Below are 23,248 nucleotides of genomic sequence, written 5' to 3' on the forward strand. Positions count from 1 at the left end.
GGTCCAGCACCACGCTTATCAAGCTTAACGACTGCGTGAAAGTGAGGTGGGACTTTTGGGCATTTAACATTAAAGCCCAAGCTGTGGACGAGAGTTATCATATGCTGAAGATGCTGTTTGAGTCACCTTTACAAGTCAGCTATCTAAGAAATGGAAATACATGGATTCTTGACCGTCACAGGGAAAACGTCAAAACTGCCAGCACTTTTGCTGAGACATTTATCCAAGAGGGAGAACCATGAACTAATAGTGCTACCTTCACACTGGGAACATCTGTTAATGTCTCTGGGTCAGCAGGATCAACAAAGAAATCAGGAATCCTAGAGGTTAAGAGATGTCAGCCAATCCAGAACATTGAGCGTCAGCTGGAGCTGGCTCAGGGGCAGCCCCTTGATCAGGTACAGCAGAACATTTTCACAGATGAGATCATTTACATCGATCCATTTTTGGCACCAAAATTAAAAGTAGTAGAATCTTTCTGCTAAAGGCACCCCCTATCTGGCCATTTTGTTCAGCAGAGCAAGAACTGCCACCTCCAAAATTGAGACATTGCCATAAAGCATGTCTTGAAGGAACGAAGTTAGTTCAGGGGGAGGATCAGGAAGAGCAAGGAGTAGGCTGTAGGATCAGCTGGATGACCCACCAAACCTTCATGGTTGTGTTCTAATTGGTGGAAATACCGGACACCCTCCCCCGACTAACTGAACATGTTGGTGCACAGGCAGTGAGGTTGAGAACTGGATCAGCTACTGTTACTGGTGATGCATCCCTTTGATCTACCCCTATCCCGAAAGGAGTACTGGTTCAGAAGGTTGTCTCTGCCAGTACTGCATTGAACTGTAATAGCATTTAAATCGCCTCAACTGCTGGGGAGCCTGGGGATATCAAGTGAGCTATAACTCTGCTAATCTTAAAGTATGTTCCCACAAAGTGTAAGCCCATGGCCGTTTCCTGGACATTTCCTGAGAGGCAAGTGAAACACAATCAAACTTGGGAGCACAGGGCGACAAGTGGGTCCATGGATCAAGTCATGGTGTCCAGAGAGTCCGAGTCGCACTTCATAATCCATTCTCTAGCCATCCAAACCATCATTGGCCAGATAAAAAAGGGTTTTTAATGTGATTCCGTAATGTGATGACTACCTTTTCCAGATCTCATACTGCATGGACAAAATGGCCTAATATGCAACAAATGTTGATCACCATTCAGAGAAGACTGCCAGAGGCAAATGCTTAACTGCTCCTACAGTCCAGTTTCTATTGATTCTTTAGACATTTGGGTTCAGTTTCAAGCTTAAACCGACAGACTTTCCAGTGAAGTGTGTTAAGAAAAGAATTGTGAATCAACTGGAGATATTTTATGTCTCATTTCAATGTATCTATAGACAGCTGGATCCTGAAAGTGTTTCTCCCACACAGCATGGACCTGTTCCAAAGAGCTTCACTGAAGTAGAGCAAAGACTGAAAAAGTGAAGAAGATGGTTACAATATTTATGTAAACATGTTTTGAATATGCCTCCACAGACAGTGGGGTCACCTCTAAGACTATTGTTGCTTTTCATACCACTGTTGTGAATGAAGAGATGACTTCTGGAAGACAACCATAGGGGTAAGGATGTCCCCTTCTGGTGAAGCATCCGAGCCACCTTTATTTTTTCAAATACCTGGATAAGTCAGCATCAGTATTATAGGAGAGAGGGAAGTTATCAGACTCCAAGGCAACATCTTTTGTACAGCTATAATCATAAATGGCTTCTCAATGGCTTTGGTATCAGACTCAAATAAGTCTCTCATTCAGGCATATCTTTGGGACCTAGGAAGAGGCTCTCTTAAAGAGTCATCAATTAAGAATGTCTTCACCTTCTCTTTAGCCATTTGAATGAATGTCTCTGATATTGAAAGTCACCAAATAAACATCTCTCAGATTGGCATCTGCACTGGCGCCGAATATGGCTCTAATTGAATAGGTAACAGCTTCTTGGCAGGCTTTGACCTCTTGGGCGCTGGGTTTCATGGAGTTATGGAATTGTGCAGGTGTTGGAGCTGCTGGAGTCACAAAGCCCTTAGTTTCAGGCTCACTCTTGGGAAGTGGCCCAGATGTTACAAGAGCTGCCCTGAACAGTCCAAAATCACCAGACAGAAAGCCTCAACGTGCACTGGGTTAGCCAATACAGCTGAGAACTTCCGTCTCATCTTTTCAATGCTGGAATTTAGTCCAATGACAAGGAAGAGTCAGACTTTGGGAATATCAAACACTTTCTGGTAGTGGGACCAGTTCCTTTAGGAAAATGATTTTTTCTAATTCCTTTGATGCTTTTTGTGGTAAGTTCGTTTGGGAGTTTGTTCCCTATTATGCAACTTTTCTAAAGGAAAAGGGGAATGCTTTGGTGTGTCTCTGTGCGACTTGGCCAAAAATAACTTGGACTTTGGGTGATTACCATGACTGGTCCTGTGCCCAAACATCACATGGAGACATCCTGTAGATCCAAGAAGAACATCTTCTTGCAGCCCTGCAACAGAATTTAAACCCTGTAATCTTAGTAGGAGACATATAACCTTGTTGTGTATTAAAATGTTGCAGAAGTTTGCCAGTGAAACACCAAGAGAGCTCCAGGTAAATGTCGAGGCCGTGCAGAAGAACAGGAACTGACGTTTCCACAGTAGTCTGGTGCGTGAAGAGATAAGGTGAGAAATCTGCAGAAATATCTATATGTCATGAACCATCTCGATAGGAATGCTCCTTTCAAGTTTCGTCCATCAATTTTTATATGTGGGGTGAGATCACACTCTTCTGAAGTGTCTTAGTTCAAAACAAATTCAAAATGGTGGTGGAAGGATGCATTCTTGCATTAATTTTCTTTGATTTAGAAGCTGCCTTGGACACCCTCAAATATTCATTTTTGTAACAGTAACTCTGACATGGGCGTCGAAGGACAGGCTTTCAAATTGACTGACTGGGTTCTATCGCACCAAATAAATCTTCCTTTAAACTACACAGCTGTTATGTTGCCCCTTCTTAATTACTTACAACCACTGCTTAAATGTATGGATATCGTACAAATTCAAATTCTTCATATACTCTGATGGCAAAAAACTCTACGTGGGATTGAAAGAAGATGCCAATCTCTGTTCTACCTCAATCAATGTTTTTCTCCCTATTTGCTGTCGATGTTCACCACCTTCTTGAAGTTAATCTATTACAACTTTTTGGCCTCATTGTGGCACCTTTACGCTGCCAGAATGACCCTATTAAGACGTTCCGGTACAGCTGCATATTTACAAGGCTTCGTAAAGCCACTTTATGGGGCTTTTTTTAATGGCCTTGTAAATATGTGCCCCTTTCACACAGAACACTGCGTGAAAAGGGCGTTTCATGGGTGTTGCTGTGGGTCTGCCCCATGAAATCTAAAGCATTCCCAGATTTACAAGAAATCGCAAACCTGGGAATGCCTCAGAATCTCACCCCATCCAGAGTGGCATCAGGAAGGCTCACCGACGAGAATTTATTTTAATTTCTCCTTGTTTTATCCTTTTTCTATGTGTGCTGCATTCTGCAACACATAGAAAGAGAAAATCACCTGCATTTATTGATTTTGTGATGGAAGGTGTCTCTTCCTGCACAAAATCAATCAACCCTGCAACGCAGACACCCTTGCACAATGATGCAAGGGTGCCTGCATTGGCACATGGCAGCTGATTGATGGCAGCCCATTGTGGGCTGGAGCAGGGGACAAGTACAGGAATTAGTGATATCTCATAGATACGGTGCCTTCCTGCCCTTTTGTTTTGCAGTGCAGCAAGATTCCTGTGTCGCTGCCCTACACCACAAAGTCATAAATGAGGCCCTTTGTACTTAAAAACTCTGGCCTTCTAATCTGGGATTCTCAATTTAAACATTGTCCCTGGGTTCAACCCCACTGGCAGCCCACCTTTTATGGGCATTCCTGGTTCCAGTGGATGAGTTCCTCACCACTCACCCCCAATTAGCCCAGAGCCATTGTGCATCTATAGACTTGCAGACTAGATTTGATTTATGGATCTTCAACAGATCTGGTTGAGGAGCATCATTTGTGCTACTCCATTGCTATCATTAGACGTTTTGATAGGTGCCAAAGACTAAGAAGTAATTGTTATTTCCAATGTCCCATGTAACTAATTATGTCTTATCTTGCTTTGTCCTTTCAAATCTGTGTTGTCCGTACCTGCAGTGACTCAAGGCTGAACTATGAGAAGAGTGTTAACTCAGCATGCCCCCAACATAGCATTCAACATCTTCAGTACAGAGGATGTGGCTACAAGCATGCAGGACAAACAAATAATGTTAACATGTCTTTCCAGTGCCGTGTTTGTTGCAGTGTCTCCATGTCCACTAAATTATCAAGTCCACTTCTCTGTGCCTTGCCTATATGGTTGAACATACCAACACTTCGTTCTCCTCCATCAGTTACATTACTTTTGCTATTGCTCTAGAACATTGCTCTGTATTTCTACGGATTTATGTTGGTAATTAGAGCTCTTATCTAGGCCCATGTACTGTCACTGAATTGCAATTTTGCATCTTCATTGCTTAACCTCATCACACTCAGAATCCTTTGCTTAGTTAAGTCCAAAAACGAATCCTTTGCCATTACTGTGTGTTTTCTTGAGTGGCTTACTGAGTCTCACTGTCTGTAAGCCTGTGGATTTGAGATATTTGGGAGTGAAGATACAGAATGTTAAACATATAGCCACATACAGCCATAGAAAAGCCTGCACTGACAGCCATAATTGAATGTGTGGATATTAAAACAATCTGGGATGGTTTCCAGGTGCATCTATATGGAGTAATATATGCAGGACCACAGGGTCATTTCAGGTCAAATTATGTTTCAAATCTATGCGCCCTATTCGTACATGATTTCCTGCGATAGACGGGCACCTGTTGTATTTCATTTTCATTACGAATTTATGCAGGTAGCCTTTAGGATGAGGGTGTAACCTGGTCAAAGGATCTTGTTTTACAATTGGCCTGGGTCAAATTATTATTTCAATTACAAAATCTCCCTAATTTCACATATTTTGCATTCCATGAAGTTCGCTATATTTCAAGACATTATATATTATTTTTCAAAATGTTCTCCAATAGAAGACTAGTTCGACCAGGGAATACATTTTGGAATATGTAAAGTTGATACCTGCAACGGCTGAGAGACAGTTTCCGCTCTAATCAGTCTCCTGTCTGTATCATGTGTGACTTTTGCACAAACGGTACGCCCTCACGTTTAGTCTTCACTCGAGATACCAGTCAAGTGCATTATGTTTAAGACACAAAATTTCATGTCATGTTCATGAAGATTATGAGCATTTTGCAAGAAAAACATTGTGCGAAGTTATAAGGAACTGGGCGGACACCAATAACTTGAAGGCAGAGGGGCAAGTTTACTACAAACAGGATAAGGGCATGAACAAAATGCTCTTCGTGCGCCTGAAGTGCTTTATGCCAAGGGTTATGCACCATGCACACACTCTGTACTCTGGATATGCATGAGGCTAGAGTGTGTTTGACATTGGCAGTCCTGATTTGCCCTTGGTCTCCCACAGCAGATGGCACAGTGCAGATTCTGTGTTCCTTCGGTCTTCTAGTGCCTTCTCCCTGCAAGCGTGCCCTGCAGTGCTCCTGGAGGGTGCCTAATCATGCATCACTGCTCCCATCCGATGGTGCTTCTAACTCGGTTTAGATACACCCACTCTGACACCAGTATCTTTGCCCATTTCTGCACTGCACCTGATGCATCTATTGCTGTGTACTTAATTGTGCACCAGTGTCTCTCATCTCACAGATTTCACTTGTGTTTGTTTGGGAGAACGCAATTGCTGACATTGTGTTTAATTCTCCAAGGCCGTTGTGAGCTCCAGGAGGGTTCTCTTAGGTCTACTGATGACAAGTTAAAAGAGGCCATGAAAGGATTAGTCAGTTCTACCATGCAGCTCCATCTCTAGCTTGGGACATTAGTCGTAATGTATGAGCGTGCAAGCAAAGATGCTGGACTCCACAAAGAACCTCGGTGGAGCCCAATGAATATTAGTTAAGGTGAAGCTTCCATCAGCTTAGCGGATGTGCAGAGAGGATCCAGATTAGCTAAGCACGTGCATAGAGATCACCTAAAAAATATAAACTGTAAACATGCTGACAAGCAAAACATGAGAGAACAGAAGGTGGCAAGGTGTTTTAAAAACATAGCCAAAGAAAAAGCACTTTAAACACACGAGTTTCTGAAAAGAGAGCTCTCAGCTCCTGCAACAAGAGCACCTCTCAAAAGGTGTACAAAGCATTACATTTATATCAATCAATCAATCAGGGATTTGTGAAGCTCACTACTCACCCTTGAAGGTCTCAAGGCGCTAGGGAGGGGGAGCCAGGTCTTGAGGGTCTTCCTGAAGATGTGCAGAGTGGGGGCGCGTCTGATGTTGATCGGGAGCTCGGCAAGGGCGAGGTCAGCAGATCGGAGGTTTCTCTTGGGTGAGTGTAAGGAGATTATTTTGTTGAGATATTGCGGTCCGGTGTTGTGGAGGCATTTGTAGGCATGGGTGAGTAACTTGAAAATTACTCTCTTCTCGACGGGGAGCCATCGGAGGCCTCACGGGTGTTGGGTGATGTGTTTGTGTCAAGGGATGCCGAAGGCGACTCTGGCTGAGGTGCTCTGTATGGTCTGGAGTTTGCAGAGTAGAGATTTGTTGATCCCAGCTTAGTCCAGTCTACTGGTAATGAGTGCGTGGGTGACTGTCTTTCTTGAGTCAGGGGGATCCATTTGAAGGTCTTGCGAAGGATGCGGAGGGTGTTAAAACAGGCGGAGGCGATGGCGTTGATCTGTCGTGTCATGGAGAGGGAGGAGTTGAGTATGACGCCGAGGTTCCAGGCATGGGCCGTGGAGTTGGAGGGCTACTGAGGGCAGTGGGCAACCAGGTGTAGTCCCCTGCAGAGGGCAAGGGTCCGAGGAGGTGGACTTCTCTCTTCTCCGAGTTGAGCTTCAGGCAGCTGCTGCTCATTCAGGATGCAACGTCCTTCAACCCTTCCTGGAAGCTGAGTCTGGTGGTGATGGGGTACTTGGTGAGGGAGAGGAAGACCTGGGTGTCGTCGGAATAGGATACTATGCTGAGTCCGTGCTGTCTGCCGATGGTGGCGTGGGGGGCCATGTAGATGTTGAGGAGCGTAGGGCTGAGCGATGATCCTTGGGGTACTCCGCAGTTGATCTCTGTGGGTTTGGAGAGGAAGGGTGGAAGTCCGATTCTTTGTGTTCTGCTGGTGAGGAAAGAGCGGAGCCAGTGGAGGGCGGTTCCCTGTATGCAGGCATCGTGGAGTCTGGCAATGAGTGTGCGGTGGGAGACAGTGTCAAAGGCTGCAGAGAGGTTGAGTAGGTGGTGTGGCCTAGGTCGAGGAGGGTGCTGATGTAGTCTGTAGCGGCAGGTAGAGTGGTCTCAGTGCTGTGGTTGCTGCAGAATCCAGATTTGGAGGGCTCGAGGATGGATTTATCTTTGATGAATTTCGTTAGTTGGATGTTGGCGGTCTTCTCAGTGACTTTAGCCGCGAAGGGGAGGAGAGAGATGGGTCGGTAGTTCTTGATTCCCAATACCTTCCTTGCGCAGCCACTGCAAGGTGGCCATCAAATGGGCTGATAACAGAACTCTGAATTCTTCCTCCAATACTGGAGTTTTTGACCAAATAAGTCACCTCAATAATCAAATATCTGCTTTGGCTCCTGGTCATTAAATAGATAAGACTCACAACCCACTCACATAGTTGTGCACATCTAAGGGAGCTTTTCTATCATTCCCATCAACAACCTTTATAATACCTCTGTGACCAAGGGTTATATTCTGGTGTTTTTTTGTCTCTTTGCTATGCACCCTGGACTCCCCAGTCCCTCTTCAGTGATCTGTTTTTTTCACTTTAAGTAAACAGATAAGGCTCTCCACACCACTGACAAATAGTACTACAAGCTATTTAGAATCTGTGGTCAACATGCACATTAGATACTCAAAGGAAGTAGTGAAAAGCCATACCTGATACATTTAAGCCAGGAGCTGTGAAGGAAAAGCAATAAGAGAAGACACAGTGAGGAGAGTTACAATTCTACAGATTTCTGTTTGAGGTTACTTCAGACTTAAGGCCTCCTTTATGGTTTTGTGGGCTGTAATCTGTATAACAGGGTGGCGGAGGACATTACCTGCACAATCCTGACAAACTATCATTTGTCAAATCTGGAGATGACCATCGGCCCTGTGTTCATCTTGACACATTGAAAAAAAGCTTTGCCTTAGTGGTTTATTTCAATATACAAAAAGGATGATCGATAGTCGCCATTGCTTTTGATGGCCATTCATCAAACGTTTTGAAAGTTTTTGTTTCTCATTAAAAACTCACAAAGCTGGAATTTGTTCCTGAAAAACATAAATTAATGATTTGTCTCCCATACCCTGGAAGACTTCTCCAAGGGTGTGGTGGTCATTTTGTTTCTGTCCCTCACCTCCAGAATTTTACTGGAGGTGACAAGCAAAGAAAAACATTACACCATCCACACAAAATATGCTAAGCAGTGTAATGTTCTTCCTTCGACTGCCTCTATTCGGTCGTGCTGTGAGAGGAAGTTTTTACATCAAAGGAACAAATCGTGGCTCAGTCAATAAAAAACTAAAGGTTCACCCATCTCTAAATGAGGGGACAGACCAAGTGGTTGGCGGACAGGCTACTCTGTCACTTTTGCAACAGAGTACCCTCTCTGCCAAACTCTAAATCGGGCCATTAGTCATTATCAATAATCGTGACTACCCACTTACCTGAAGTTATCTGCTGTGTAGTACCTAAGTTAAAAAGATATAACAAAAGAGAGATGTTTTTTAATATATTCGATACGTGAGATAATATAATAACAAGAAGACAGTAGCAAAGTACTGGTGCATTTGTTTATACTGGTAAAAAAAAACAGAGATCTTGAGCCAGCCAATATCAACTCAACCTTCCTTAAACATTTCATTTTACATGTTAAAGCATTATACTTTTTCATAATTATGTCTGCAATTTTGAAAGGAGAACAGAGCCAAATATGGGTGGGTATATCTGTTCCTCCTGAGAGTTCCTCAACCATTACAGCATCTGTAACTTTCTGCACAGATTAAACTCTCAATTTATTTTCTCTGAGCTTCACATGTGTATTGCTGGGAAATTGGAAGGTCTGATCCTGTTGAAAGAGTGAACAAAGATACACTTTAAAGAACGTAAACAAGCACTAGCCAGCCTCCAGGTCTCCACCACGAGTGCAGAGATTTCCACACCCATGAATCCCACAAAAGGGGTGGGACTGACAGTGTTCCTGGGCGTACCAAGGCATGGTTAGTGTTAAAAGTCTATGAATGTCAAAAAACAAATATGTTTGGAATCATTAATTCCACTTTTCAGACTAGGAATTTTTATGTACTTACTTCATGCAAGTATTGGCATAAATCTCTTTGAAGGGTATGAAAGGAAATGGATCATCCTCACATTTGGTGGGGGTATAATGGGAAATATTGACGCACTGAAGAAACCGAGAAAACAATTTCTTTAAATTTATTTGCAGAGGGGATACCATTCCCCTGTTTAGAGTTCTTTGTCACGTTGATCTCAATGCAGAGCGATTGGTATTCCCATTTTGCAATGTTGTGATATGCCAAGAATTCAGCCTGAAATTTGAGCCAGGTGCAGCTTTCTATGCAACTTCCAAGAGGAATTGTCAAATGTAAAAAAGTAGTAAACCCACACTCAGACGTATATTAAAATATTTGAATTTTAATAGGAAGGCTGAAGCTTTTTAAAATGTAGTTTTATTTCTAAAGGTGAAGCAATATGTTAGATTCTAGATATCATTGTCTCTTACCTTCTAATGCATGCTCTCTTTAGGTAAGCTCATACCAGTGCTTAAATTGACGCCACCAATTTTCATGTTTGATTATGTTTGCAGTACTTGTGCTGCTCCCACATATCAAGCTAAGTATACCAACTTAATTTTGAACCTCCAATTTCAAATTCATTCAATTTACAAAGTGTTTTAAAATGTTCAGTTTTCAATTTTGCTTTTTAGGTCTAAATACTTTATTAATATGCTAAAATGATAAAACGTTCTAAACTATCAACGACCCCCAGAGTAGGTGTTGCAGAACATAGGATAAGAGCTGCTGTGCTAAACAATTAAAAATATAACTATATTGCACCTATGTTTGGCAACGCTTGGATAGCTTTTTATGGCATGTGGCAATTAATGCACTAGGCAGGCTGTTACTAAGGAACAGTTATCTAGGAGGACAGATTGCAAAATGTCAAAATACAGGCTTGTAGCTGACGTATGGTTCATTTTCTCTAATCTCTAATGCCGCTTCCACTGAGGAATATCAGGCATTTAAAAGTATGTAAGACAGCTTCTGTGAGCATGTTCACCATGCATGTTTGTGTAAAGGCTGATAAAAAAATATCATAATTCACAGGGTTCTCCTTCCAATATTTTTGTTTTGATTTTAACTCAACATGCACAAACTAGGATGCTGTTCTGATAAATTATCAGTTTAATTATCTACTGTATTTACAGTATTACATTTTTTATCCATAAGGTGGATCTTGCAGCCTAGCTTGTGATGACTTAGCTAGCAGATAGGAAAAAACCCAAAATGTAATAGAGACTGTGAAACTAAATAAAACTGTTAAAAACCTAAAACACTGATTTTGTCTCAAAATAATACTACAGGTATTGTTATACCTGTCAGCCTACCTGTCTCATAGGGTAACATTGGGCTGCCTTATTACATTTAATACATGCTAAATTTTGATTGGGACCAGGTAACCAGTTCATGTTTGGTATCTATGAAATTGAAATGAAACATGCACTTTAATGGTAAAGTGGAATTTTAAATTGCAATTTTTAAAATGCCACTTCTAGAAAGTTGCTTCTATCTGCCCTTAGCCTTTTTGTATCTGTAGCCTGTCTTAGGAGTAACTGGCCATTTGACTTTGTGAATTCCCCCTGGCAGTCACACAATATAGGTATTAGGTGTGCCTCAATGGGCCATCTGCTGGCAGGATGGGGGGCAGAGCTGAGCACCGCCCCACCTACAACCATATTGGCTGTGCTCTGCCTTCACACAAAGGGCATGTCGCCACTGCATTGTTCCTGCAGTTAGCTGGAGGCAGGGCATGGGAGTCAGGAAATAATTCCGAGCACTTCAAAGAGAAAACTCTAGAAATGTCTCCCAAAGTTGAAAGGAGAAACCAGGTATAATCATAAGCCCTGAGACCCACTCTTTAGCTCACCTCTGGACCTGCGGAAGGCCTCTCAGAGAACAGCCTGCTGCTGTGACCTGCTGTGCACTCTGCAAGACTGCTTATCTGTGCCGGGGAGGACTGCTTAACTTCCTGGAGCCTGCCTTGAACCATCAGAGGTCAGCCCTGCTGTTTGAGCCCTGCTTATTCACCTTCAACCAGGATTACAAAAGGGGCACCAAATGCTAGCTTGATGGCCTCCTGTTCAGAGCCACAGAGGCATAACAAGCTCCCACTATCTTGAACTTGCACCTAGACCCAGTCTGAGTGAGTCCTGAACCCTCAAGTGGTGTTCCACCAGTCCCAGGTCCTTGGTTGGTGTGCGGAAGGTGCCCAGATAGCCAAAATCCAAAACTTGGGACTTAAAAATATTTTGCCCAAAACCTCCTTTGAGACCAGAGAGGAGACTGAGACCCCCCTGCTTGTCTATCTGCCCAAGGTGCATCACCGGTCAGCCGGGCTTCACGCATGCTCCCACTTCCCAAAAAGTCAGGTCATACAAATCTTCACTGCGGTTTTGCGAAGAGGGCGCTCCTTTTTTGGACACCACTTGCAGCCGTGGCCCGCTGAATTCTTACCTTCTCAGAACTTTTCTTTAAAATTTCTTCGAAGTCCAAAGGTAAGTGCTGACCAGGCCCTTTCTACATTTTGTATCCAACCTGGACTCCACTGCGGTCGGCCATAATATTTGACTTTGACCCTGTATCACGCAACTAGGTGTCAGCGGTTGCACTTTGATCTCATACATAACTCTGGATCAACAGATCGAAATTTTGTCATTTTGTTGTAAAATAATGTATTAAAATGTACTCAATTGTTCTGAATAGGTGTGGAATTTGGATAGTGTTGTGTTTTCACTTTATTACTGTTTTGTGTGCTGCGTAAATATATTACACATTGCCGCCCTGACTGCTTTTTGGGCCAAGCTACCCAGGGTTAAGCACGGGTTAATTTAGTGACTTTTTGTGGTTCACCCTGCAAGGACTGTGGCTTCTGCTTGACCTGGGCACACACCTCAGTAATCCAACATCCTAATTTCTTGCTAGGAAGTAACACTATGCACTAATTGGAAATCCTGATCAAATTGCCAAAAAAGTGTTCACATCCTACCTGGAAATCATTCATGTAGGGGCAAAATGTAGACTTACAAGAAACAAATCCAAAAGTGAAAACTCCAAAAGTGGGGTGACCCAAGATAAATACCTGTAAGTGAGCAATGTCTTTATCGACTTTTGATATCCCGAGATGGTGAAGATCCTCACTACACATTGTATAATGCAACTCTACACATCATTTTATCAGTGGTTTTTATGATGGAAGCATATTCATCCTTGGGAGCTGATCCAAAGAAGAGAGCTTTCATATGGGTTATTTTCAAGTAAGGCAAAAGATAGTGTTTGATCAGAAGAAGGGAGTGAAACGGGTTTCTTTTGCAGTGGGTGTAGGAAGCTGGCTCTATATATACTATACCAAAGTGAGGTATAGTGTGCACAGAGTCCAGGGGAACCACAAAGGTAGGCAGAGGTAAAAGTAGATAGCATCTTACTCTCTATTTGTGGTAGTGTGGTCGAGCAGTAAGGCTGTATCAGAGGATAGTGTTAAGCATTTGTTGTGCACACTCAATCAGCAAATGATATCACAGACTCAAAGTCTGAACTTCAGACCAATTGGTTTTGTATAAAAAGATTCTTTTAGTTATTTTATTTTCTAGAACCAAGCAAGCCTGACACAAGTAAGCAATACATACTTTACAATAGTAATGCAGTTTGTAAACAGTTTGAATTGCAATTGTATATGCACTTTGATTTGAATCCAGTAGACCTACTTGTAATGCAATGCTTTTGATATAATGTACATACACTTTGTATAGGCTTTTTAGTAGAATGTCAAGTAGATTACTTTACAGATTACTTTTCCTACACAGTGCAGTATACCTGGATACTGCACTGGGACATTTCCTGTAAAGAGGTAAGTAAAAGTGTTTTTGTTATTTAGTTACAATTTTAAATGGTTTCTTGAATTTTCCAAATCCACAGTTCAAAACTTTTCGCAGAAAAACAGTCAATGTTATCCTATGGAGTAAAATAGTGTTATCGGTTCAAAGGTAAGTATTCGGTTATGGGAGTTGGTATTCTGGGGGTAGACGCAGGGGTCCCCCAGTTCAAGGGTGCACTCTTTTTACACCCTCTGCGGCACTACGGCGGCTGGGTGCAGCGTGCTGAGGTCCAACGTTATCCAATAGGTAATAGGGGGCCTCCGGTTGGTGGCTGCTGACGAGCAGGCCACAGGGTTGTGGGAGCAAAGCTCCTGGACTTAAGCTCCGGGCAAATGGGGGTTCAAGCCAGCACAAAAGGTGCACCCTCAGTGGCAATGGGGCAGCCGGGTGCAGAGTGCTGTCTTGGCGTTGGGCGCAATGTAGCCTTCAATGGGGAGTCTCCGGTTTGCAAACACACTGCAGGCTCGGTGACGAAGGTCTTCTGGGTGCGACCACCACTTGGAGAGGTAAGTTGGGGGTTGGTTAGGCACCGTCGGTTAGGCCGCCCAAGGCCATAGGGCGTCAGGTGCAGGGGTGCCTTTTAGGGTTGTATCTTCTCACCAGCTCCTGGTCACTGTTGGGGGACCTTTCGGTTTGAGGCTACAGGTATCGGCTGGAGCCTTGAGGCAGGTCAGGGGTCACCGGATCTCGGGTCAGAATCGCCAGGGAGACCTCCTCTTGGTGTTGGGCCACTCGAACTCAGGCCGTGTGCAATGGGTGCAGAGTGGTGCAGACCCTCGGACTTTGAACAAATCCAGTGTTTCACGGGACACAGAGTCTTTTCTTTTGAAGGCAGGGCAGGTTCTCTGAGTTCTTGAGGCTGATAGCTGCAAGGCACTTCGGAGTTTCGCTTCTATAGGTTCGAGGTGGGGACAGGCCGGTAGCTCTGGGGCTAAGTCAGTGGGCGTTCTGCTCTTGTTAGCTTCGGCACGGCTGTTCGGTCCTTCTTCTTCTTTTCTTCCTCTGGTTTCTTGTCTGAGGAAGCAAAGTTTGTAGTGCCCCCTAAATACTAGAATTAGGGGTGTTACAGGTAAGTAAAGGTTGGGACCAATGGGTCCATTCCTTGGGGAGGGTACGCCCCCTATTATGCCACCCCCCAGTGGGAGGGAGGCATATGCCTCACACTGGTAGGCTGGGTCCCCCCATCTGCAAGATGGTGGGGACTGAGAGTTGTGCTTCACCTCTCCTCCCTCACCTGAGGGGTGGAGTTGGCACAGTTGGGCACATCTCTCTTCTTCACTTGCTTTTCCCGCCGGTTCTCCCGCTGAAAGTGGGGGTCAGAACCAGTGGGGACCAGTTGTTGAAAGCAGCAAGTGGTCTAGAGAATCTCACAAAGGTGGCAAGCCTTTGAAGCTTCCCCTTCATGGACCCTGCCCATCCTGGGGGAGGAGGCTTGGCACCTCGTCCCAGGATGTACATTGTTTCAGGCCCCCGAGAGCAGCAGGCTTTAGACCCATGGGTCCAGAAAAATGTCTGGTGGTGGCAGCTGAAAGCAGCCACTCAGCCTGGACAGTAGTGGTAGGTCGTTTTTCAGGGGGCATCTCCAAGATGCCCTCTGTGTGCATTGTTCAGTAAATCCCACACTGGCATCAGTGTGGGTTTAATGTGCTAAGAAGTTATCAAACTTCTCAGTTTTCAGTGTAGCCATTATGGTGCTGTGGAGTTCGTAATGGCAAACCCCCAGCACCACAGACTCTTAATGGCAGCTCTGCATTTACAATGTCTAAGAATGGACTTAGACACTGTAGGGGTACAGGGCTCATGCACCTGTACCCTCGCCACTGGTTTAGGGCACCCAGCTAAAGGGGTGACTGATCTATGCCAGGGCAGTGGGTTGTAGACATGTCACACAGGGATGTGTGCCATGTCTACTCTTCTCTGTTCTGCACCAAGACATGCAGCCTGCAAAGGCAGGGTGTGAGTGTAAAGGTAAAGGACCTCTAAGGGTGGCACAAAAAGTGCTGCAGCCCTTAGAGGCCTTTCCTGGTCACAGTGCCCCGGGTACCTGTGGTACCATTTACCAGGGGCTGACCTGTGGCAAGAGATGCCAATTGGGTTTGGGTTTTAATGCAGTTTTAGGGAAAGAACATAGGCCCTGGGTACCTGATTAGCAGGAACCCAGGGCACACTCAGTCAAAGCACATCAGCAGTTCAGCAAAAAGTAGGGGCAACCATGCAGAAAGAGGGCACTTTCTCACAGTGGGTAATTTTATTGACGAAGAAGTTCCTGTATGTTGAGAATGGAGAAAACTAATGTTGTTGGCCAGTGGTCATTTACACGTTATGTGGTAATGCTGTTGGAGTTTTAGGAAAACAATGGTGCAATGCCAACAGGGTGGTGAAAGAGTCAAAACCTATGTCCAAGGGTACTGATTAGTATGCTAGTATCAGATCTGGGTGGGTGTGGCTTGGAGCCACAAAATGGGTGACAACAAATCTTCTTGCTCTGGAGGCAGACTTGACATCTGTTTCCATCTGGGCTGTAGGGCGGTCAGAAGACACTGGTGGTGAGGGTGGGGGGTCTGTGCTGGGGCCCCTGCCGAGACAAAGAAAGGCCCAAGATGCACCAAAGAGACCTTCTGCAGCCTGAGCACTATGCGGCCGCCTGCCAGAACGTGGCGGCGTGTGGCAGCGGTATCGGGCCGGCATGGCAGTGGAGGGACGGGGGCTGATTTCAGGACAAAGGCCTGGAGTGAAGCAGCTCGGGGCGCCCTCCTCCAGGGAAGATGCTCACAGTGATGTGAGGCTGGCAGAAGTATTGAGACAATATTGCTGCTCTGGGCCCCAGGAACAGCGGCATCTGTAGAGAAGTGACAGGGCTGCTGTGGGGCCAGGGGCCTGAATTGGTGGGCACTGATCACTCCGCACCCAGGGACGATGCTCAGAAAGGGTGCTCCACGTGGGCCCTTGAGGGCCGGCACAATTGATGCAGAGATCTTCTCGTCCCTCCTGGGACCACTCCTCCTGTTGTGAATATTAAGCCGGGTGGGGAAGCCCTGTTGGATTTATTGCCTCCTCACTCCGTCATACGACAGAACAAGGGGTGTGTTGCACATCTTCAGCCCCCTACCCTGGCTGGAACTAGCAACAAGCCACCTGAAAACAGGGAATGACTGAGAGATGGGGCCCACACTGGATTGATACCTGCAGAACACAAGGGCTGCTCAAGCCTCCCAAAACCTTTGCTCTCCAGTGATGTTCTCGGGGAATGGAAGGCCCTTCCTACAGTATTTTGATTCCTCTCCACCCTCCTCTTCTATCCTTGGACTTCTGACTACATGAGAATACAGCTGTGAGGGCGGGCTTACAGGACTGCAGAGTGGAGATATTCATACGCCTAAGTCCCACTACCCTGCCCAACCTGTTTATTCACGTGGGGCAGCCTAGGAGCGTCCTACCTTGTCAGACTTCGAGTTGCCCGCTAGCCGTCGGGCCTGCACATGCCTCCCTGTCCTGCTGGCTCATGAGAACAGCGAGTCCTGTGCTAGGATATCAATAGAAACTCTGACTTCCTGGGCTACTGTTGCATAAACAATCAACTGAAACACATGGCGGGGGTGAGCCTGCAGAATGGGGAGATGTGAGATGAGTGGAGTTTCCCTGCCAGTAATGCCACCAGGTGAGATTCGCACCACGAGTTTGGAGCCCCTTCCTGTCAGGAGGCAGCTGTGCCACTGTTCTGTCCTACACCGGACCCAATGGATGTAAAGCTGGACAAGATTCTCACCGCCATCACTGACACCTGGAGCGACCTAGGTGGAAGATTGGATGTAGTAGTGTTGGAGTTGGGCCTCCTCAGGGAGAACCATCGCAAACTGTCGAACAGAGTCACCCAAGCTGAGTCGTCCATACAAGCTCCCCAACTGGCCACAAAGGAACTTACTTGTCAGGTCGAGGAACTTACTTTCACAGTCCAGTTCCTGGAGGGCCAAGGGGAGGATGGGGAGGGGAGATGTAGGCACAATAACCTCTGCATAGTTGTCTTCCCAGAGGGAGCAGAGGGTATGGACCTCACTTCTTTTTTCAAGATGTGGCTATCCACCTCTCTGGCCGCTGAGCGGTTATCTCCTTACTTTGTGGTGGAACATGCTCACTGGGTGCCTGCACGACACCCTCCACACTGAGACTGGTATTGGCGCGGCTCCTCAACTTCAGGGACAAGGACACAATACTTTGGGCGACTAGACACTCAGACCCACTTGCCTTTGAAAAAGCGAGGATCCTCCTGTTCCTAAACCGCACTTTGTTGGTTCAATGACAGACGTCTTCATTTCCAGATATGAAGAGAAAGTTGTGTGATGCAGGACTCACATATTCATTGCTTTTTCCAGCCAAATGTAAAGTGATTGCACACCAAAAAAAGTACTTCTTTGCAGAACTGACAGATGCCTGGGATTGAGTAGATCAGATGCTTTATGAGCCAACCGGAGTCGGAACCTACTGTTAGCACTGGGTCCCCTCTGACATCCCAGAATAAAAGCAAAAGACCCAAACTACTGAGGCAAATTAAACTAACTACCAGTGCCCCAACTTGTTTCCGGTCCAGGGAAGGCATGGCTTGGCAATTCGGGCTGCACTGTTCCCATGAGGCACAGGGTCAGACTGATTTGCATATGGCCATGTCTGAACTGGGGTGGCAGAGTGGGCTAAAGAATGGTGATGGATCAAACCCAGATCTGTTGACTGGGTGTGAGTGTTTGATTGGTTTTGATGCTCCGTCCATCACAACCCCCTTTTGTACCGCTTTGTTCGCCATAAGTTGGCAGGGTATGCTCAGACGTTGAGTCCCTTGCTCACTTTGCCACTGGATTCAAACAAGCCTGGCTGAAGACGGCTGAAATGCCAGAAACCGGTCCTAGGAAGCTTGTTTCCGGTCCAGGGAAGGCATGGCTTGGCAATTCGGGCTGCACTGTTCCCATGAGGCACAGGGTCAGACTGATTTGCATATGGCCATGTCTGAACTGGGGTGGCAGAGTGGGCTAAAGAATGGTGATGGATCAAACCCAGATCTGTTGACTGGGTGTGAGTGTTTGATTGGTTTTGATGCTCCGTCCATCACAACCCCCTTTTGTACCGCTTTGTTCGCCATAAGTTGGCAGGGTATGCTCAGACGTTGAGTCCCTTGCTCACTTTGCCACTGGATTCAAACAAGCCTGGCTGAAGACGGCTGAAATGCCAGAAACCGGTCCTAGGAAGCTTGTTTCCGGTCCAGGGAAGGCATGGCTTGGCAATTCGGGCTGCACTGTTCCCATGAGGCACAGGGTCAGACTGATTTGCATATGGCCATGTCTGAACTGGGGTGGCAGAGTGGGCTAAAGAATGGTGATGGATCAAACCCAGATCTGTTGACTGGGTGTGAGTGTTTGATTGGTTTTGATGCTCCGTCCATCACAACCCCCTTTTGTACCGCTTTGTTCGCCATAAGTTGGCAGGGTATGCTCAGACGTTGAGTCCCTTGCTCACTTTGCCACTGGATTCAAACAAGCCTGGCTGAAGACGGCTGAAATGCCAGAAACCGGTCCTAGGAAGCTGGTTTCCGGTCCAGGGAAGGCATGGCTTGGCAATTCGGGCTGCACTGTTCCCATGAGGCACAGGGTCAGACTGATTTGCATATGGCCATGTCTGAACTGGGGTGGCAGAGTGGGCTAAAGAATGGTGATGGATCAAACCCAGATCTGTTGACTGGGTGTGAGTGTTTGATTGGTTTTGATGCTCCGTCCATCACAACCCCCTTTTGTACCGCTTTGTTCGCCATAAGTTGGCAGGGTATGCTCAGACGTTGAGTCCCTTGCTCACTTTGCCACTGGATTCAAACAAGCCTGGCTGAAGACGGCTGAAATGCCAGAAACCGGTCCTAGGAAGCTTGTTTCCGGTCCAGGGAAGGCATGGCTTGGCAATTCGGGCTGCACTGTTCCCATGAGGCACAGGGTCAGACTGATTTGCATATGGCCATGTCTGAACTGGGGTGGCAGAGTGGGCTAAAGAATGGTGATGGATCAAACCCAGATCTGTTGACTGGGTGTGAGTGTTTGATTGGTTTTGATGCTCCGTCCATCACAACCCCCTTTTGTACCGCTTTGTTCGCCATAAGTTGGCAGGGTATGCTCAGACGTTGAGTCCCTTGCTCACTTTGCCACTGGATTCAAACAAGCCTGGCTGAAGACGGCTGAAATGCCAGAAACCGGTCCTAGGAAGCTTGTTTCCGGTCCAGGGAAGGCATGGCTTGGCAATTCGGGCTGCACTGTTCCCATGAGGCACAGGGTCAGACTGATTTGCATATGGCCATGTCTGAACTGGGGTGGCAGAGTGGGCTAAAGAATGGTGATGGATCAAACCCAGATCTGTTGACTGGGTGTGAGTGTTTGATTGGTTTTGATGCTCCGTCCATCACAACCCCCTTTTGTACCGCTTTGTTCGCCATAAGTTGGCAGGGTATGCTCAGACGTTGAGTCCCTTGCTCACTTTGCCACTGGATTCAAACAAGCCTGGCTGAAGACGGCTGAAATGCCAGAAACCGGTCCTAGGAAGCTTGTTTCCGGTCCAGGGAAGGCATGGCTTGGCAATTCGGGCTGCACTGTTCCCATGAGGCACAGGGTCAGACTGATTTGCATATGGCCATGTCTGAACTGGGGTGGCAGAGTGGGCTAAAGAATGGTGATGGATCAAACCCAGATCTGTTGACTGGGTGTGAGTGTTTGATTGGTTTTGATGCTCCGTCCATCACAACCCCCTTTTGTACCGCTTTGTTCGCCATAAGTTGGCAGGGTATGCTCAGACGTTGAGTCCCTTGCTCACTTTGCCACTGGATTCAAACAAGCCTGGCTGAAGACGGCTGAAATGCCAGAAACCGGTCCTAGGAAGCTTGTTTCCGGTCCAGGGAAGGCATGGCTTGGCAATTCGGGCTGCACTGTTCCCATGAGGCACAGGGTCAGACTGATTTGCATATGGCCATGTCTGAACTGGGGTGGCAAAGTGGGCTAAAGAATGGTGATGGATCAAACCCAGATCTGTTGACTGGGTGTGAGTGTTTGATTGGTTTTGATGCTCCGTCCATCACAACCCCCTTTTGTACCGCTTTGTTCGCCATAAGTTGGCAGGGTATGCTCAGACGTTGAGTCCCTTGCTCACTTTGCCACTGGATTCAAACAAGCCTGGCTGAAGACGGCTGAAATGCCAGAAACCGGTCCTAGGAAGCTTGTTTCCGGTCCAGGGAAGGCATGGCTTGGCAATTCGGGCTGCACTGTTCCCATGAGGCACAGGGTCAGACTGATTTGCATATGGCCATGTCTGAACTGGGGTGGCAGAGTGGGCTAAAGAATGGTGATGGATCAAACCCAGATCTGTTGACTGGGTGTGAGTGTTTGATTGGTTTTGATGTTCCGTCCATCACAACCCCCTTTTGTACCGCTTTGTTCGCCATAAGTTGGCAGGGTATGCTCAGACGTTGAGTCCCTTGCTCACTTTGCCACTGGATTCAAACAAGCCTGGCTGAAGACGGCTGAAATGCCAGAAACCGGTCCTAGGAAGCTTGTTTCCGGTCCAGGGAAGGCATGGCTTGGCAATTCGGGCTGCACTGTTCCCATGAGGCACAGGGTCAGACTGATTTGCATATGGCCATGTCTGAACTGGGGTGGCAGAGTGGGCTAAAGAATGGTGATGGATCAAACCCAGATCTGTTGACTGGGTGTGAGTGTTTGATTGGTTTTGATGCTCCGTCCATCACAACCCCCTTTTGTACCGCTTTGTTCGCCATAAGTTGGCAGGGTATGCTCAGACGTTGAGTCCCTTGCTCACTTTGCCACTGGATTCAAACAAGCCTGGCTGAAGACGGCTGAAATGCCAGAAACCGGTCCTAGGAAGCTTGTTTCCGGTCCAGGGAAGGCATGGCTTGGCAATTCGGGCTGCACTGTTCCCATGAGGCACAGGGTCAGACTGATTTGCATATGGCCATGTCTGAACTGGGGTGGCAGAGTGGGCTAAAGAATGGTGATGGATCAAACCCAGATCTGTTGACTGGGTGTGAGTGTTTGATTGGTTTTGATGCTCCGTCCATCACAACCCCCTTTTGTACCGCTTTGTTCGCCATAAGTTGGCAGGGTATGCTCAGACGTTGAGTCCCTTGCTCACTTTGCCACTGGATTCAAACAAGCCTGGCTGAAGACGGCTGAAATGCCAGAAACCGGTCCTAGGAAGCTTGTTTCCGGTCCAGGGAAGGCATGGCTTGGCAATTCGGGCTGCACTGTTCCCATGAGGCACAGGGTCAGACTGATTTGCATATGGCCATGTCTGAACTGGGGTGGCAGAGTGGGCTAAAGAATGGTGATGGATCAAACCCAGATCTGTTGACTGGGTGTGAGTGTTTGATTGGTTTTGATGCTCCGTCCATCACAACCCCCTTTTGTACCGCTTTGTTCGCCATAAGTTGGCAGGGTATGCTCAGACGTTGAGTCCCTTGCTCACTTTGCCACTGGATTCAAACAAGCCTGGCTGAAGACGGCTGAAATGCCAGAAACCGGTCCTAGGAAGCTTGTTTCCGGTCCAGGGAAGGCATGGCTTGGCAATTCGGGCTGCACTGTTCCCATGAGGCACAGGGTCAGACTGATTTGCATATGGCCATGTCTGAACTGGGGTGGCAGAGTGGGCTAAAGAATGGTGATGGATCAAACCCAGATCTGTTGACTGGGTGTGAGTGTTTGATTGGTTTTGATGCTCCGTCCATCACAACCCCCTTTTGTACCGCTTTGTTCGCCATAAGTTGGCAGGGTATGCTCAGACGTTGAGTCCCTTGCTCACTTTGCCACTGGATTCAAACAAGCCTGGCTGAAGACGGCTGAAATGCCAGAAACCGGTCCTAGGAAGCTTGTTTCCGGTCCAGGGAAGGCATGGCTTGGCAATTCGGGCTGCACTGTTCCCATGAGGCACAGGGTCAGACTGATTTGCATATGGCCATGTCTGAACTGGGGTGGCAGAGTGGGCTAAAGAATGATGATGGATCAAACCCAGATCTGTTGACTGGGTGTGAGTGTTTGATTGGTTTTGATGCTCCGTCCATCACAACCCCCTTTTGTACCGCTTTGTTCGCCATAAGTTGGCAGGGTATGCTCAGACGTTGAGTCCCTTGCTCACTTTGCCACTGGATTCAAACAAGCCTGGCTGAAGACGGCTGAAATGCCAGAAACCGGTCCTAGGAAGCTTGTTTCCGGTCCAGGGAAGGCATGGCTTGGCAATTCGGGCTGCACTGTTCCCATGAGGCACAGGGTCAGACTGATTTGCATATGGCCATGTCTGAACTGGGGTGGCAGAGTGGGCTAAAGAATGGTGATGGATCAAACCCAGATCTGTTGACTGGGTGTGAGTGTTTGATTGGTTTTGATGCTCCGTCCATCACAACCCCCTTTTGTACCGCTTTGTTCGCCATAAGTTGGCAGGGTATGCTCAGACGTTGAGTCCCTTGCTCACTTTGCCACTGGATTCAAACAAGCCTGGCTGAAGACGGCTGAAATGCCAGAAACCGGTCCTAGGAAGCTTGTTTCCGGTCCAGGGAAGGCATGGCTTGGCAATTCGGGCTGCACTGTTCCCATGAGGCACAGGGTCAGACTGATTTGCATATGGCCATGTCTGAACTGGGGTGGCAGAGTGGGCTAAAGAATGGTGATGGATCAAACCCAGATCTGTTGACTGGGTGTGAGTGTTTGATTGGTTTTGATGCTCCGTCCATCACAACCCCCTTTTGTACCGCTTTGTTCGCCATAAGTTGGCAGGGTATGCTCAGACGTTGAGTCCCTTGCTCACTTTGCCACTGGATTCAAACAAGCCTGGCTGAAGACGGCTGAAATGCCAGAAACCGGTCCTAGGAAGCTTGTTTCCGGTCCAGGGAAGGCATGGCTTGGC

General features: G+C 46.8%; 1 protein-coding gene across 10 annotated transcripts in view; it reads right to left on the bottom strand.

The window, feature by feature from the left end:
* Nucleotides 1-23,248, bottom strand: part of LOC146866846 (scavenger receptor cysteine-rich domain-containing protein DMBT1-like) — a 1,139,300-nt gene that overhangs the window by 409,360 nt on the left and 706,692 nt on the right. For all 10 annotated transcript variants that reach the window (XM_085602006.1, XM_085601995.1, XM_085601984.1 and 7 more), the window contains 2 exons: nt 8,814-8,837; nt 8,040-8,060 (listed from right to left, as the gene is read on the bottom strand). In XM_085602006.1, the coding sequence (XP_085458132.1) occupies nt 8,040-8,060; nt 8,814-8,837 (45 nt within the window). The remainder of the gene's footprint in view (nt 1-8,039; nt 8,061-8,813; nt 8,838-23,248) is intronic.

Source organism: Triturus cristatus, chromosome 1_2 (assembly GCF_964204655.1).
Source record: "Triturus cristatus chromosome 1_2, aTriCri1.1, whole genome shotgun sequence".
Classification (NCBI taxonomy): domain Eukaryota; kingdom Metazoa; phylum Chordata; class Amphibia; order Caudata; family Salamandridae; genus Triturus; species Triturus cristatus.